This window comes from Lipotes vexillifer, unplaced genomic scaffold (genome assembly GCF_000442215.2).
Source record: "Lipotes vexillifer unplaced genomic scaffold, Lipotes_vexillifer_v1.1 scaffold912, whole genome shotgun sequence".
Taxonomy (NCBI): domain Eukaryota; kingdom Metazoa; phylum Chordata; class Mammalia; order Artiodactyla; family Lipotidae; genus Lipotes; species Lipotes vexillifer.
This window is the reverse complement of record NW_006782931.1, coordinates 623,151-638,657: the sequence shown is the minus strand read 5'-3', so window position 1 is coordinate 638,657 and position 15,507 is coordinate 623,151. Positions and strand designations below refer to the sequence as shown.

The following is a 15,507-nucleotide window of genomic DNA, read 5'->3' as shown; positions in this document are numbered from 1 at the left end:
TAGCTCCCCTTCAAGCATCCTGTAACTACAGCTATATTCATCTTTCTAAAGCAGAGCTAGGGTTATGTCTATTCTCCACTAAAACTCTTTCTTGGCCACCCACTGCTGATCATGGTCTTGTCTGCCATTTCAAGACACCATGATTTTCTCCCAAAATACCTCTCTCTCTCCTTACTGAGTACCTGGGGGGGTATCCTGCTCTCTGGCCAAACTACTTGTTAGAATCTAAATGCAATCTGAACTCTTCCATCCCTTTACCTTACTATTGCCTCGAACAAGACAAATAAATAAAGAAAAGAATAATAACTAATTACAATTTCTATGTACGTCACCATTCTATTCAGATATTCTCTAATTTACATTTGTCCCCAAATCTAACAGGTCACACTTATAAGAATCTAAGTTGAGGAGGCATGATTACTCTTGCTTCAGTTGCCAAGGTACATGAAGCCAGTTGGCGGGGTTAATTTAGGAAAAAAAGAGGCCACATTGAATTCCCATGCAGCAGAAAGAAATGAAACCTAATTTGCAGGCCAATCTTGTTTATTTTGGTTCATTCATCAGTATAATATAGTACCCATGATTCTGGACTAGATATCAGGGAACCTGACATTTAATCCCATTTCTTCCATGACCAACCATATAACTTTCGGAAAATCACACAACTTTTCTGGTCCCTGGCTTTTTCTCATTTACAAAATGGAAATCTGTTTTTTTTTTTTTTTTTTTTTTTTTGCGGTACACGGGCCTCTCACTGTTGTGGCCTCTCCCGTTGCGGAGCACAGGCTCCGGACGCGCAGGCTCAGCAGCCATGGCTCACAGGCCCAGCCGCTCCATGGCATGCAGGATCTTCCCGGACCAGGGCACGAACCCGTGTCCCCTGCATCAGCAGGCAGACTCTCAACCACTGCGCCACCAGGGAAGCCCCTGTCTTTCTTTGTTCAAACACTACACATACATAAAAAATTATTATTATGTTTATTTGCCATTCCCTACAACATAGTCCCTTTCTGTATATATTTGCTTTACAATTCTCTGTCATTCCCATAGCTTTTGTAGATTCCATAATTACATCTCGACACCACTGAGAGTTCTAGAGAAGGAAGCAAATACCAAGTATCACAAACGATTCAAATATACTGCTTTTCAGGATGTTGATTAGATCACCTCTTAGGCCTTTCCTAGCTTTAAAATAGTAAAATAGTTACAGATACGTAAACATCACTCCATCCTCCTATCTAAGAAGTGCTTGGACTTGTCACAATTTATTTGTCTCATGACTCTAGACCTCATGAAGGTTTAGTATGTCTGTCTCTCTCTCATCTACACAGAACGTTGTAGGACTTCTCATACCTCTTGTAGTCATTCACACTACAGCTATTCCTTTTACATCTGAAAACGGATTTAGCTTTTAAATAAACATGTGAATTTGAAACCACAAATTACTGAAACACATTTTAAGTTTATTCTTATATGGCTAGTTGTGATACCAGAAATTCTGAAGAGAGAAAAATTTCAACCAATGTCTTCTTGGGAGAGCCAAAGATTCTCAAATTGTCTACTACGTGAAATTTAAAAGTATAACGGTCAAGTATAGCACACAGGAAACTGTAGCAACTGCTTGCTCCCAAAACTAGGCTGGTCATCCTAATCCAAAGCATAGACTTTGAAATCAATATGGAAAACATATTAACTCTCGCTCACCTTAGTGACTCCCCACCTAAAGTAGACATTGAAAAATTGATTCCAGAAATCAAATCTCTTTGCTCTCCCTGTTAAAGATTTACCTGGCTGAATTCGAACTAGTTGACACTGCCATGCCTTTTCCTACAATTTGTCTAAATTTTCAGCATAACTGTAGTCATGATAGAGAAGCAACAAGTTCTCGTACAGTGTACGTGGAGATTTTAGAGCCAGTCTCACCTGAGCGATTCTGAAGCTCTAGGTAAAGGAAAAGTTGATGCCTCTGAATACAGATAAACACACACACACCCACCCCACATTATTTCAGGGACAACCAAGATAGAGGTAATTTCAGAGTCTAGTACAAAAGTGATACACAATATTGAAGAATTTTGGTTCTTCTATATTGAAGTGAGACTCAAAGGAAAGAAGAAACTCTAGTCCACTTTTCCTTAACACATAATACAGCTCTTGTAGCTTTAACTGAAGCTGAACCTCAATTTTCAAATGGGTCATCATTTGTAAACTCTAGAAAAAGTAACACTGATTCAGATAGCAGGACTACACAAAAGCTACTGACACAAAACCCTCTGGAAAAATAGAATGAAAAGAAGCCAGCACTTACTTGGCACAAACCACTGATGCACATATCCAAAGATTCTGTGTAGCAGCGAGTCCCATCTAAGACTTTAGGTGCAAGTTCAACAACTAGGGCTGTTCCTTTGGCCTGGCACTTGAGGGAACATGGGTTGTCGGGGTCGTTAGACACAGGAAGCCATTCATAAAACTGGCCATGGTGCTTGACATCATTATGAGCTGAGCACTGCTGCGCTCGGAAATCACCTGCTTCTGGTGGGCAGTCCTGGAGAAGAGAAAGAGGGAAGGGAGAAGCACAGGTTAGGAGAACAGCCTCAAACAGAAAACTAGAGCAGCTATGTGCTCCAGGTCTTAGGAAACAAAGCAAATGTTCTGTCATTACAGATGGACCCTCCCATAGCATCTGAAAGGTTATATGATTATTTGGCCCTCAGAAGGTAGAGATTTGAGAAAAGTCATCACCTTGAAATATATTTTCTGATAGAAGTGAAATGGGAAAGAAACCAGCTTGAAATAGATCTGATGGATACTAGTTGGGAAAGTAACCACCTTGAAATATATTTTCTCAAAGATGTTTATTTGTCCATGGATTTCCTCCACATTGTAATATTTTTGTTTCCCTGTAATGTAAGTAGAACTGAGTACAGTCACAGGGTTAGTTAAAAGTATCACTGTCATTTTCAGTTCTGATACCAAAAGCTATGACAAAATGTTATCTTAGCAACTAGGAGCAAAAAGTTATGATGATTTTGTTCAAAATTTTTTTGTGGGGTTGTTTGTGAGTTTTTTTCTAAAACAGTATACTTAGGCTACACAGTATCCAGAATTAAACATGGAGACCAAAATAGAGAAAACAGCATTTACACCTGAATTTCTTTGGCTTCAGGCAGCATGGCTGAATGTCTTGGACTCCCTCCTCAGATGGGAGTTGGATGCAATATGGTGGGTCTCTATGGGCCTACGTTTCCTTGTGTTTAAAACAGAGGCAATGATAATACTCAACTCTCAAGGTCATAGTCAGAATTTCATGAGCTTTTGTTGGCCAAATACTGGCACAAGGAAGACAGTACATGGTAGCTATTACTGTGATTATTTAATGAAGCCACTGAAGAGAAAGTGTTGTTGGAGAATTAGGAAAGTCTCTGAATTTGAATTTGAAATCACACTGGCTGAGACCAGCAGAAAACAAGAATGTTTCACATGTATATTTTATAAATGGAATTTTAAAATGTAAAACCATAACTAACCATGGCTATTATCTAATAAATGATAAACTATAGTGAAAACAATTATGATTTAATTTTAAAAAGACAAATATCACCTATCCCTCGGAGAAGCTGTTTGATAAGTAGTTCTATTTTATTGTACATGCATTCAGATTAGGATTTATTATGGAAGATTGTAGAATATCCAGCTACAAGGATGGATATTAATGACAGGGAAGCCTTTCATTAAAATTTTTTATCTTAAACAATGAATTTTCATGTAGCCTTTTAGCAGTTCCTGATTACTACATTATCACTTTTAAGAGTTCTCTTTCACAAGGTTTCTTCCTCTGAAAATCTATTTACATTTACATAAACATTGTGAGAATAACATTATGCTATTTTATAAAATGAAATCCTGACTCTTTCCTCAAATTTCAGTGTTACTATTAAGTAGCATATAAGGCTTTAATATTTCAGAAAGCATTAATTCTTCCTAGGCAAAATGTGTATAAACAATTACTTATTTCAGTTGAAATTAAACTAGCTCAAAATACAATATAAATTCTTGGGCTTCCCTGGTGGCACAGTGGTTGAGAGTCCGCCTGCCGATGTAGGGGACACGGGTTCGTGCCCCGGTCTGGGAGGCTCCCACATGCCGCAGAGCGGCTGGGCCCGTGAGCCTATGGCCGCTGAGCCTGAGCGTCCGCAGCCTGCGCTCCGCAACGGGAGAGGCCACAACAGTGAGAGGTCCACGTACCGCAAAAAAACAAAAAAAAAACCCCAAAACAATATAAATTCTGAAAGGCATTTTATTGTTAGTATCATATATGTTCTCAGAGTGAATAAAATGTAATGCTAAAGGAAAAGAATAAATTTTATTTATTCTTTAAATAAATAAAGTATACATGGGTACCCAACAAGGCTTAAGTGATTTTGAATACTGTCTGAAAAAAATTTAAAGATCATTAAACCAGTCAATAAGTGTGTGTTACACTTTGTTGTGATAGTTAGTTGCTTGTTGTAAGAAATAAAACAAAACTCACAATCTGCAAACCTATGCTATTAATCACAAAACAGGTAAATTGCATGATGCAGCACAAACTATCTGACCTCAAATGTTTAACCCCATCTCCTTTGAGACGATGCGTTCCAAGATAAGAACACAAACAAACTTAACATTAATTATTCATGAACTTATGTTCCAAAGGCAAGACCACAACTTGCCCAGTTTACAAATCCTACCATTCTCCAGCTAGACCTCATTTACTAGCTTCTGTCCTGAAATAACCCTGTGATTAACTACAGCCCCAAACTCTACAAGTCTTCTTCCCTAAATTCCCCCATCTGAGAAACTACAGGCTGTCAAGGTGCTTCCTCCCCTTGTTTAGCAAGTTCAATAAAACCAGCTTTATATGAGTAACACGTTTCCCTGGTGGCCGCTGCATGGGGGCTTCCACAGTTGAACTGATAGTTTAATTAATAATTTTTAAATAAAGTATTTTCAGTTGCATAATACCTGTCATTCCAAGAGTCAGCTGATCACTCAGTAGTACAGAAGAAATACTGAGGTGGACTCAATAAAGCAGAATACTGAGCAAACTGTTTAGAATGGTCCCAAACTTCCCTCATTATTACTTTTACCTTCTTTTTCTATAAATAAAAGTGAATCAGCTATAAGGGAATTTCAGGGTCAGGTTGAATCACCTCTGCATTAAGTAAGAAGGATAATATATAATTAAGAGACCTCTGAGTATGAACCTGCGATACTTTTCTGTATTTATCCAATTGCAAGAAAGGAGTGTCAATTACGTTGTAAAATTGATGTTACATCATCTTAGTACAGACATAAAACTCCTACAGAATCTCTTATGAGTCCCCACTGTTCAACAAAATGTGTTGAGTCTTCCCACCTTTACTAGAAGAATTAAGACTGAAAGTCAGTCAAAAGTAAAATTACTAAAAAGTGAAGCTAAACTATTAAGACTTTTCGGTTTTCTTTTCAGTGACAAAAAAGTAGACATATCTAAACACATCACAGAGAATCAACAGGCAGACAGATGTTCCTGTTTGCCGTTCACCTATATCTACTAGCTCTGAGAACACCTGCTATAGGTTTTTATAAACTTTCACAACCGGAGAAATGTCTCTGAGAATAATAATGCTTGCGAACACCTTTACTCACTTTTATCACTATGGTCTTTCCTCCTGCCCCTACTTCTGTAGGGGTGGGAATATATATTTTGCTAAATTGAGAATGCACTTAAAACCTGGAGTTCAGAGTTGGAAACTGAACTTGAACCTTCTTAATGTTTGAGTTTATTTGTACTTGGCAAAATGCAACTTCCTGTTTTAAGAAAAACGACTTAAGAAGGCTTAAAAAACAGGTTCAGAAAGCTTCTTGGACATCAAATAGCTCTTACAAAATAACATTTTCATGATTTAAGTGTAAATGAATCAGAAACATATGAATCAAATTTCCCTTGAAATACACATGTTTAAAAATTAAGGGGAGACGGATTTGGCAAACGCTTCTTTTGTTGAACCCAAAACATCTCAAGCATAGTTCAAGACACTCACTGAACTCCTGATGCATCTGCAATCACCCAGCTGCAGGAGTGGAAACTCAAGCAAAGTCATCATAGTTTCTTGTCCCACAAGTATCATAATAATAAATACAATAACTCTTACTTGTATACAGATTCATCATGTACAAAGTTTTTAGTTTTGAATTATAATTTGATGCATGAAACCACTATAGTTCTTGATCCTCCTAAAAGTTAGATTTATAAACTGATAACCTAACTGCCTTGAAAAATATTTAACATCCTATCCTGGGCATCATCTTTGAAATATCTCATAGGTACTAATGATGAAGACAAACAAAATGGCTGAAAATTCTCATAGCTATCTGAACTAGACACATCCCCCACCAAGAACCTGGCAAAAAATAATGGTGTGGGAAAGATTCTCTGGACTAAAGACCCCCAGCTTTCAGCCAGAAACACTGTCCAGTAGAAACAGAGCAAGAGAGAGCAAAGGAATGCATTTCTTGGCCTTCTGTCTATTTCCAACTAACTGTAATGCCTGACGACTGACAACTCTGTGTCAGGCTACTGAGCTAGGGCTTCCTCACTCTGAAAAAAAAAATTTTATTTAACATAGTCAGATGATCCCATGAATTACTGCATTTAGCCATTTAATACAATATAATACTTTTTCTCTCCAATTTTAAAGCACTCAGTCCTAACCGTGTCAGAGTTTTCTTCTGTAAAAGCACAAAAATAAAAGCTGACCTTTAATGGACTCCCATTATAATTCATCAAGTCCGTGGAGTTCCGCCATAAATGAATCCAATTCAAAACATTTTCTGGTTAATTAACTAGCCAGTGGGAAAGATAAGATGGATCCCAGATGTCCCCTGATGATGACAGGTGGATCAGATTACATTGTGGGACAAAAGAGGGTCAAGCTTCCCAGAGTTTACTCACTGGGTGAAATGCAGGAGATTATAATCTCAGCAGCTAAGGGTGGTAGCATCAGAAAGGCTTTTAAAATGGTTCTGAAAAAATATAGATTCAGGGTCAGGAGAAACGTAACTTTTTCTCTTTTTCAAGATGACATTTTCCTCCCTGAGGGATACCCTTCTGCTTTACCTCTATCCTTAAGTATTCGGTGGTTGGCCTTTTCTCCTAATTTTGCTGTTTCACTGAAATTATTATATGAGTGCCATGGTAGAGGTGCCATATTCTGATTCTTTGGTCTTATTTATAAAGTCAGTATTAATACCTGATAGTATCAAGAAAATACTGGAAATTATATTTAGGTGACCACTTGGACTGTAGTAACTGAAGAAATCTATCCTTCTCACTGCATTTCCCTGTCTCGTAACTGTTCCTCCAAATTCCGTGTCTCCCCTCCATCCTGTCCTAATCACTCACCCTCCATAAAAATTACTGTGCAAGAAAACAAAATTATAATTGCCTAATAAGGTGTCTATTCTATCCTCCAGAAATTTGAGATTGCTACTCCATGATGAAAACATATATGGAAATTTATCAGCTACTTGATGACTTTAGAAAATTTTATTAGTGCTAAGTTTTACCCTCAGAATATTAGGAACCCTCAATGGTCTGATGGTAAAATGGGAAATGATTACCATAAAAGATTCCTGCACAATAAGTAGATGGAAGCTCTGAAAAATATGCACCCTAAAGTTCTCAAATCTCAGCACATAAGTAGACACCTCTTTTATATATTTTGGCTTTACTACTTGGCTTTCTGCCTCTTTTATTTGAAGTTAAGCTGAGACTACTAAACAGTAATTATCCACTGATGCAATCCAATCTAATACGATATTTTGTTCTCAGAAACATAATTAATGTTTCAATTTCTATTTCCAACTCAGACTCCCTTCTCCTGAACTCCAGTCTCATATATACAAAGGCTTCCTCACCATCTGGATGTCTAAGATATCACAAACTCATCATGTCCAAACTTGAATTCCCAATCCCCTCTTTCCCCCGCAAAATTTGTTTCCTCTGAAGCCTTTACCATCCCAGTCAATGCCAATTCCATCCTTTTCAGGCCCCAAATCTCAAAGCAGCGGTTCTTACACTTGAGTGTGCATCAGAATCACCCGGAGGGCTTGATCAAAATACCAGATTATTAGGGCCCCATCCTCCAGAGCAGGGGAAACGTACGCACAGCAGGAGGTGAGTAGTGGGTGAGTGAGCGAAGCTTCATCTGCCATTCCCCATCACTCGCATTACAGCCTGAACCATACCCCTCTGCCCCCCAAGCCCCATGGAAAAATTGTCTTCCACGAAACTGGTCCCTGGTGCCAAAAAGTTTGGGGACCTCTACTCCAGAGTTTCTGATTCAGTAGATTTGGCGGGGGGTGGTAAAGGAATTTGCATTTTTAACAGGTTCCCCAGTGAGGCTGATATTGCTGGTTTGGTGACCACACTTTAAGAACCACTGCCTTGGAATGATCCTTGACTTTCACATCCAATCCATCAGGAAATGCTGGTTCTATACATAAATGTATACAGAGTCTGACCACAAACTCGGCCAAGCCACCATCATGTCTTGCCTGCATTATTACAATAGTCTCCTAACTGATCTTCCTTCTTCTAACTTTGCTTTCCAAGAGACTTCTGTCAGAGCAGCCAGAATGACCTTATTAAAGCAGAAAGCAGATTGTGTCACATTTCAGCTACAACTCTGCCACGGCTCCTCACTTCACTCAGATTAAAAGCCAAAACCCTCATCACAGACAGAGGTCAAGATTTGGCCCCATCACCTCCTTCTGTCTTCCTTATGCCCTTGGCTCCGGCCACACTGGATCCCCACTACACCTTGAACACTCCAGGAATACACTTACTTTAGGACACATGCGTTATCCATCCCTTCTGCCTAGAATTTTCTTTGCCCAGATTTCAGGTGGCTAATTAACCTCAACCTCTATCAAGTCTTGCTCAGATATCACCTTCCCAATGAGACCTACCTTGACTTTTCTATGCAAAACTGCAATTCCCACTACTGATTCCTTTTTATCCTCTCAACTTTTCCTTTTTTCCTTCACACTTAATGACCTTCAAGTACACCACATAATTTACTTATTTATTATGCTTATATTTTGTCTGTGTCCTTCCACTAAAGTATAAGCTCCAGGAGGATGGGGATCTTTGACTGTCTGGCTCGCAAGCTATTATATACCAGTACGCAAAAGAAATTTTTTTGAGAATGAATGACTAACACATCAAATACATAAAACAGAAGTCATGTCTTTCATTGTAGAAACTCCTATTCTGTTTTCTTAAAATCTTGCAGGGAATCTAAATCTTGATAGTTTCCTAATCAAGGAATCTTAGAAAATCTTGATGAAATATCTATTTTTTCTTCTTTTTTGAAATACAGATTGACAAGAATACTTTTTATTTCAGACACTAGGGAAACTGAGTAGGGATTCTTGCCTGCTTTCTGAATCGGCAGATTGATGTTTCCTCCAGCATGTAAACAAATTTAATAGGGCAATATTAAGAAACATAAAATGTGCTGAAATAATTTATTATCCCATAAATAGACAGTTGTAAATTTTATATAACATTCACTGTTATATGCATGCACTATAAAGCACTAATGTGAAGGTATCAAGCTTTATCCCCAAATTTTGGCCACCTGCTTATTACTAACATCAATGTCATCATCAAAAGCATGTATTTGTGCAAGACTGCTAGCTGCTACGAAAAATGAAATTAAACATAGTCCCTGCCCTGTCTAGACAGTCTATATGGAGACAGTTCTATTATATTTCAAGAACATAATATTTAAATCTCAAACACATCACTATCAGTGCAAAGAACAGAAAATGGGGTCGATTTTGGAAGAAGGTGGTGTCACCGCAGGTAAAGGTCACTCTTGTCTCATTCTTCCTCCTATTTGAAAATACCAACAGACTTTCTTGGGACACTATATTTTCATGTATAATATATAAGACATATTTAAGAGTCCTCTGTTTTGTTCCTTTTTCTTCCTGGTATAAAAGATTTACAGATTTTCTTTATTTTCCTTCCAAACCATCAATACTTCTGGAAAGTAAGTGCCTATGAAAATGAATCATTAACCATTTTAACGCCTTACTATGGATCAGGGTCGGGCTCTATAAAATAACATCTTTACAGATTTGTGACCCTGTAAAATAATATGGAACTCAAGTTTATTCAAGCTTTGGGTGTGCCCTACTCTGGGCCCACTAAGTGAACGCTGGTTACAGGTATACTAAAGAGCTCTAAACCAGTCCAAATGTGTTTGTCCAGGTCCAGACATAAGAGACTCAAAATATATCACACAATAAATCATTAACCCCACCCTACTTACTTGATTAGAGCTTGTTATCTGAAAACAAATGCTCTGCTTGGCTAGTTTTTAATGTCTCCAGGCATTTGAGAGCTGATCTAAGTAAAAACATTTAAAACATTTCATTTTAAAAGTTCGTTTTTTTTCTCCCTCGTTTGGGTAGCTTTTATTTCAGTGTGTTTCTTTTTTCTCCTTTGAACAATGCAGACTTTTGGAATCCAATTCCCTAGAGGGATTTGTAGGACTGGTTGTTGTTTGTCATATTAGACTCTTAAATTCTCTCCATTTTGAAAATATTCAATCCCTGAGGGCTTTTATTGTTTTTAGTCCCTTTCTCTGAATTAGCTCCAATTTAGCAGTATCTTTTCTTAAATCAGCATTTCTGACTTTTTACTATTTTTTATTATTGTCTAAAATAAATGTTCTCTCCCTCCCCAAATTAACATATTTGAAGTGGTAATTTGTAATCCTTTTTGGAACATGGCATACAATTTCATTTTAAAAGCATTCAAGTCTACGGGGGTTTTTTTGTTTGTTTGTTTTCAGACTGTATTTACCAAAATATTTGTGGTGGACAGTCAGGTTAGAGGAAGGACTCATATAAGGGAAATATTTTAGCATGTAAATACTTAAGCTGTTACTACTGCTGGGGCCTGCTGCATAACAAGTTCATTATGTTTCTATTTATAAGTGGGAAAGGTAATAAAGCTTGATATATGACAAAGGAGCAAATACGGAGGCTGAAGTTGTCTTCCGGTGCTTATGCCAGCTGCTTAACCAAAACTGGAAAAAGATACCATCCAGAGCAATTCAAAGATAAATACAGTAATCCCCCGCTTTTCCAAAGTTCGCTTTACGCCATTTTGCTTTTACGAAAGACCTTACATTAATACCTGCTTTTGCCAACCAAAAGAAATCCGAAGAGGATTTTTGCTTTTACAAAAAGAGGTGAAAAGCAAAATAGTGTTCAGTGTTTATTTTGCAGCAGGCCCAGACACCCACCCCAAGCAGGGAAAGTGGCACCACCAAGCTCCTTCCCCAGGAACTACACTCTGCATCTCAGCATCAAGCCTACATTTGAACTGTGTCTATGAGCGTCCGTGCTTTAACTCCATTTATTCTGTGCCTCTGGTAGCAAGATGCATCCTAAGGTAATTGCTTCTTTGTTTTATGCCATTTCAACTTAGAAAAGGTTTCATAGGCATGCTCTACTTTCAGATAGGGGAGAAACCTGTACCATGTTAGACAATTCAGAGGATACCATAGTATTCTCTTCTCTTCTCTTCTGCATCCAGTCTACATAACAAACTGCCTAGTGTTGCCTGCAAGCTTAACTTCTTTTCGGCTGTCACTGAATCCTGACAGCTGTCTGTTTTCCTGGCACTGTATCTAATCCATGCTCTTTTTTGGAGGCATGTAATACAGTACCACGAACACCTCTTGAAATACCTCTGTCCTTGAGTACGTGGAATACTTCTGCGCTCTCGCTAGGTAAGTTTTTTGAAGCAAGCAATTTAAGGTTCCCGAGTTAGTTCCTACAAAGCTGACATCAGGCTGCTATTTGAATTATTATCCAGTCAGTTCACTGAAGTTTATATTAGGAGTGAAGCTGCTTCCCAACTTGGAGAAGGTTTCAGGTCAATGGGTAGAGGAGAAAGACATCTATTCTCCAATCAGTGGAATGGAATGGTGCCTCCTCTCAGCCAGATTCCTCTTTGGATGGTAGATTCTAACCCTGACCACAGATACAAGTCATCCTGGCAAGAGACAGGTTTCCAAAGAGAGGAAATCAGATGTCCTCAGACTGTACATGGTACCAGTGAAGATTAGCTGAGTCTTTCCTTGTAGACTGTGGAGTGAGTGGAAAGAGTAAGATTACCATGGATAAAACAATCAAGAGCTTAATGACGTTCTCTTCCTTCCCTTGTCTCTTTCCACCTTCTAGATCAGAATTCCTATTCCAGACACCCACGTTCATGATTTACTATATAAACTGACCTTTTAAAGTATTCTCAAGTGGCTGGAAGCTTCATCATGGGTATGGTGACAATACTTTCCACAGCAAATGTTAGAATTCATGCTTGCTAAATTTGAGGATACTTATGGCAACACCAGGGAAATCACTGAAAGTGGGATTATCTTAGAAAAATTGGGTAGCCATGGAATCAGAACAAAGCAGAAAGTAAAACAAGCAGGGTGGGGAGTTTCAACTCAGTTGGTGTCAGGCAGTGGTCCTGGGTAGAAGGGAGACCCCCCTCCCCCATAGGTTTGCTGTAGGGTAGAGTAAAAGCTTCCCTTACATAACCAGAGAAAGAGTCCACCCTTCCGTTTACTGTGGTCAGGTGGGACCTAGAAATTGTTTGCTATCTTTCCCCAGTTCCCTTTCTAAATTTCCTTATTTTCTCCATTCCTAGGAGCCCAGGACCTACATGCTGTCTCAAACCATACCTCTGCCTTCTCTTTTCACATCCTGGACCTCCTCTTCACCCTGCAGGAGAGGATGGGTCCATCACTACTCCTTTAATGCTTTTCTTACCAGCTTCCAAATTGGCAGCTATATATTGGACAGCTGGGCACTCTTTTCAGAACACAGTGAAATGTGCCAGTTCCTAAAAAAAAACCCCAAAAAGTCTATCCCTCTGAAGGATCTCAGTATTCACCCTGGCATAAAGGGGACTGGCACCGTCATGGTGGCTCTGTAGGCAAATGGGACAGAAATGAATTAGTACCAGTAAAACGTTTAAATCAGTATTGGCACATAGTAAGCACTCAATAAATGTCAGGTATTATTAATATTACCAACACCACGGAGGGGAGCATTATACAGCTCCTGGGGGCTTCAGAGGAGCCTGAGACAGTGCTTGTTTCATCTAGCTTTGCCTTCCCCGTTGCCTTGCTGCCTCTAGCACTACTTTATTTAGTTGTTTTAACATAATTTTAATTAAAGGGACTTAAATGAATGTCTTAACATATGAGTCTAATCAAATAATATCCTGTGCCAGATTTATTGGGTTATAAGTTTGATGGATGACAACACTCAAATTTGTTTATGTGTGCTCATGCTCCTTAGTTTGTTGATCTTGGACTACGGACATATTTTAAGAAACCAAAAAAGAATTAGAGAAATATATTTCCTGACCCCTAAAGCCCGGTATTTTCAGGTTGTCCTCTGAAGCCTGAAGCACTTCCCCTGAGCCCCAGTCTCATCCTGAAGAGCCCTTGGCTTCCAGGTTGATTTTCTTCTCCTCTTCCCCTAAAACTTCCACTTCCTTCCGTGGGCTGTACCAGGGAAGAGGGGCGACGAAAGCAAACTGATTCGTTACCTACAGTCAGGTTTGGATGAATCACAATGCTTTCTAATTAATCACTCCCAATAGCTATTAATTTCCACGTGTTCACAAAACAGGGAGACACTAGCTGAGCACTAGGCTATAGTGAAAGGTCAGATATTCTCCCTGCCTTCATGATGCTCACAATTTAAAGGGGGAAGATAGGTATTGTGACCATAAATCAAGCTTTTCTTCTAACGATAGAATTACAGGCAGAATGACAGACAATTCAAAACTGGAGGCTAAGTTTTGGACAGAAGTCACCTCCCTTCTTATTTGGTCTCCTTTAAGGCTGAATCTGAAAAAGGAGTGAAGGAAAAGGGCCGCTGAAACTGTTTCTCCCCCCTGATTGTTCTCAGTTTTGCAATGGGGTCAGTCTGCTTTCTCTCTTCTGTATGGTGTGACAATACAACAAATACCTCAGCAGGTTTCTGAAGGGAGCTGACCTAGCTTTGCCTGTTCCATAGCCTCAGATCTCCCCTCTCCTCTCCATCCACCCCACACCTTATATCAGAATAGCTGCCATTCCCTCAATGCTTTGCTGCTCTGGCTTACATTATCCAACATGGCCTCCCTGTATTCGCCAGGCTGAGTCCTTAAAGCTTAAGCATCACTTCCTGGTTTCCTTCTACGACAACTTATCCTCAGTCTGAGAGAGGCAGCTCCCTCTGAGATGCCGTAGAATCCTATACATACCTTCATCCTTGGACTTAACACACTGTATTATATTCTTGGTTTACCAAGCGCCTAGTATCAGCCTGGCACAAAATCAGTGCTAAATAAATATCTGTCAAGGATTGAATTAAGGGACTTCCATATGCAACAATATATAGAACCAGATATTTTGACAAAGCTTCCCACTACAGAACACCTAAAAATTCTACATTCAAGTAAAAATAACATTAAAAAAAATGTTATATGCACAACTGAACTGGCAAGGAAGTTTCCAGAGAGACAAAAAATTTGAGAAAGCATAAATTCACAGAGGAAATTGATGGATGTCCAAAAAGGATCTGTTGGTTTCTGGTGGTTTACAACTTTCCATTTTTGTAGGCTATAAGAGTGGGAGACAATGGATAAAGTGTATAGACTGCAAGTTGTGGAAGAGGATGAGATCCTCTCATAATGCCAAGACCCTAAGCAAAACCCTCAGAGAAAGAGTAAACTAGGAAAAGAAACAAAACACTTAGCTTCTGGAAAAGGCCAAAAAATGTAGATAGTAAAAATATTAGTGGTTTCTGGATATGGAGGAGGGAGCAACGAATAGGCAAGGACAGAGGATTTTTAGGGCAGTGGAATTATCATATTCTTTATAAAACTACAATGGTGGATACATGTCATACATTTGTCCAAACCCACAGAATGTACAACATCAAGAGTGAACTCTAATGTAAACTATGGACTTTAGGTGATAATGATGTGTCAATGTAGGTTCACTGATTGAAATAAATACACCACTCTGGTGGGGAATGTTGATAGTGTGAAAGGCTGTGCACGTGCTGGGCAGGGGGCACATGAAAGATCCGTATTTTCTGATCAGTTTTGCTGTGAATCTAAAGCTGCTGTAATGTTTATTTAAAAAAATAAAACGGGCCGATATCAACAAACCAAACCAACTCAGCTTCATGAAGGGAAATAATAAGGAAACTTGCCTATTTCAGCTGGGCTATGGGTTAAGGATGGGGCTAGAATTCTCCTTCAGAATTCCTAACAATGGGACTCATGAGAGAGTTTAGGACACAATTCGCACAACACGGACAATGGAAAATTTAGTTTAAAATGGTCTTGATGATCTTGAGAAAGAAAAACGGAGCTGGAGGAATCAGGCTCCC

General features: G+C 38.9%; 1 protein-coding gene across 2 annotated transcripts in view; it reads right to left on the bottom strand.

Annotated features, from left to right (window-relative positions):
• The window catches only part of ADAMTSL1 (ADAMTS like 1), a 472,821-nt gene that overhangs the window by 365,580 nt on the left and 91,734 nt on the right, over nucleotides 1-15,507 (bottom strand). For both annotated transcript variants that reach the window (XM_007455565.1, XM_007455564.1), the window contains exon 4: nucleotides 2,309-2,545. In XM_007455565.1, coding sequence (XP_007455627.1) covers nucleotides 2,309-2,545 — 237 coding nt within the window. The remainder of the gene's footprint in view (nucleotides 1-2,308; nucleotides 2,546-15,507) is intronic.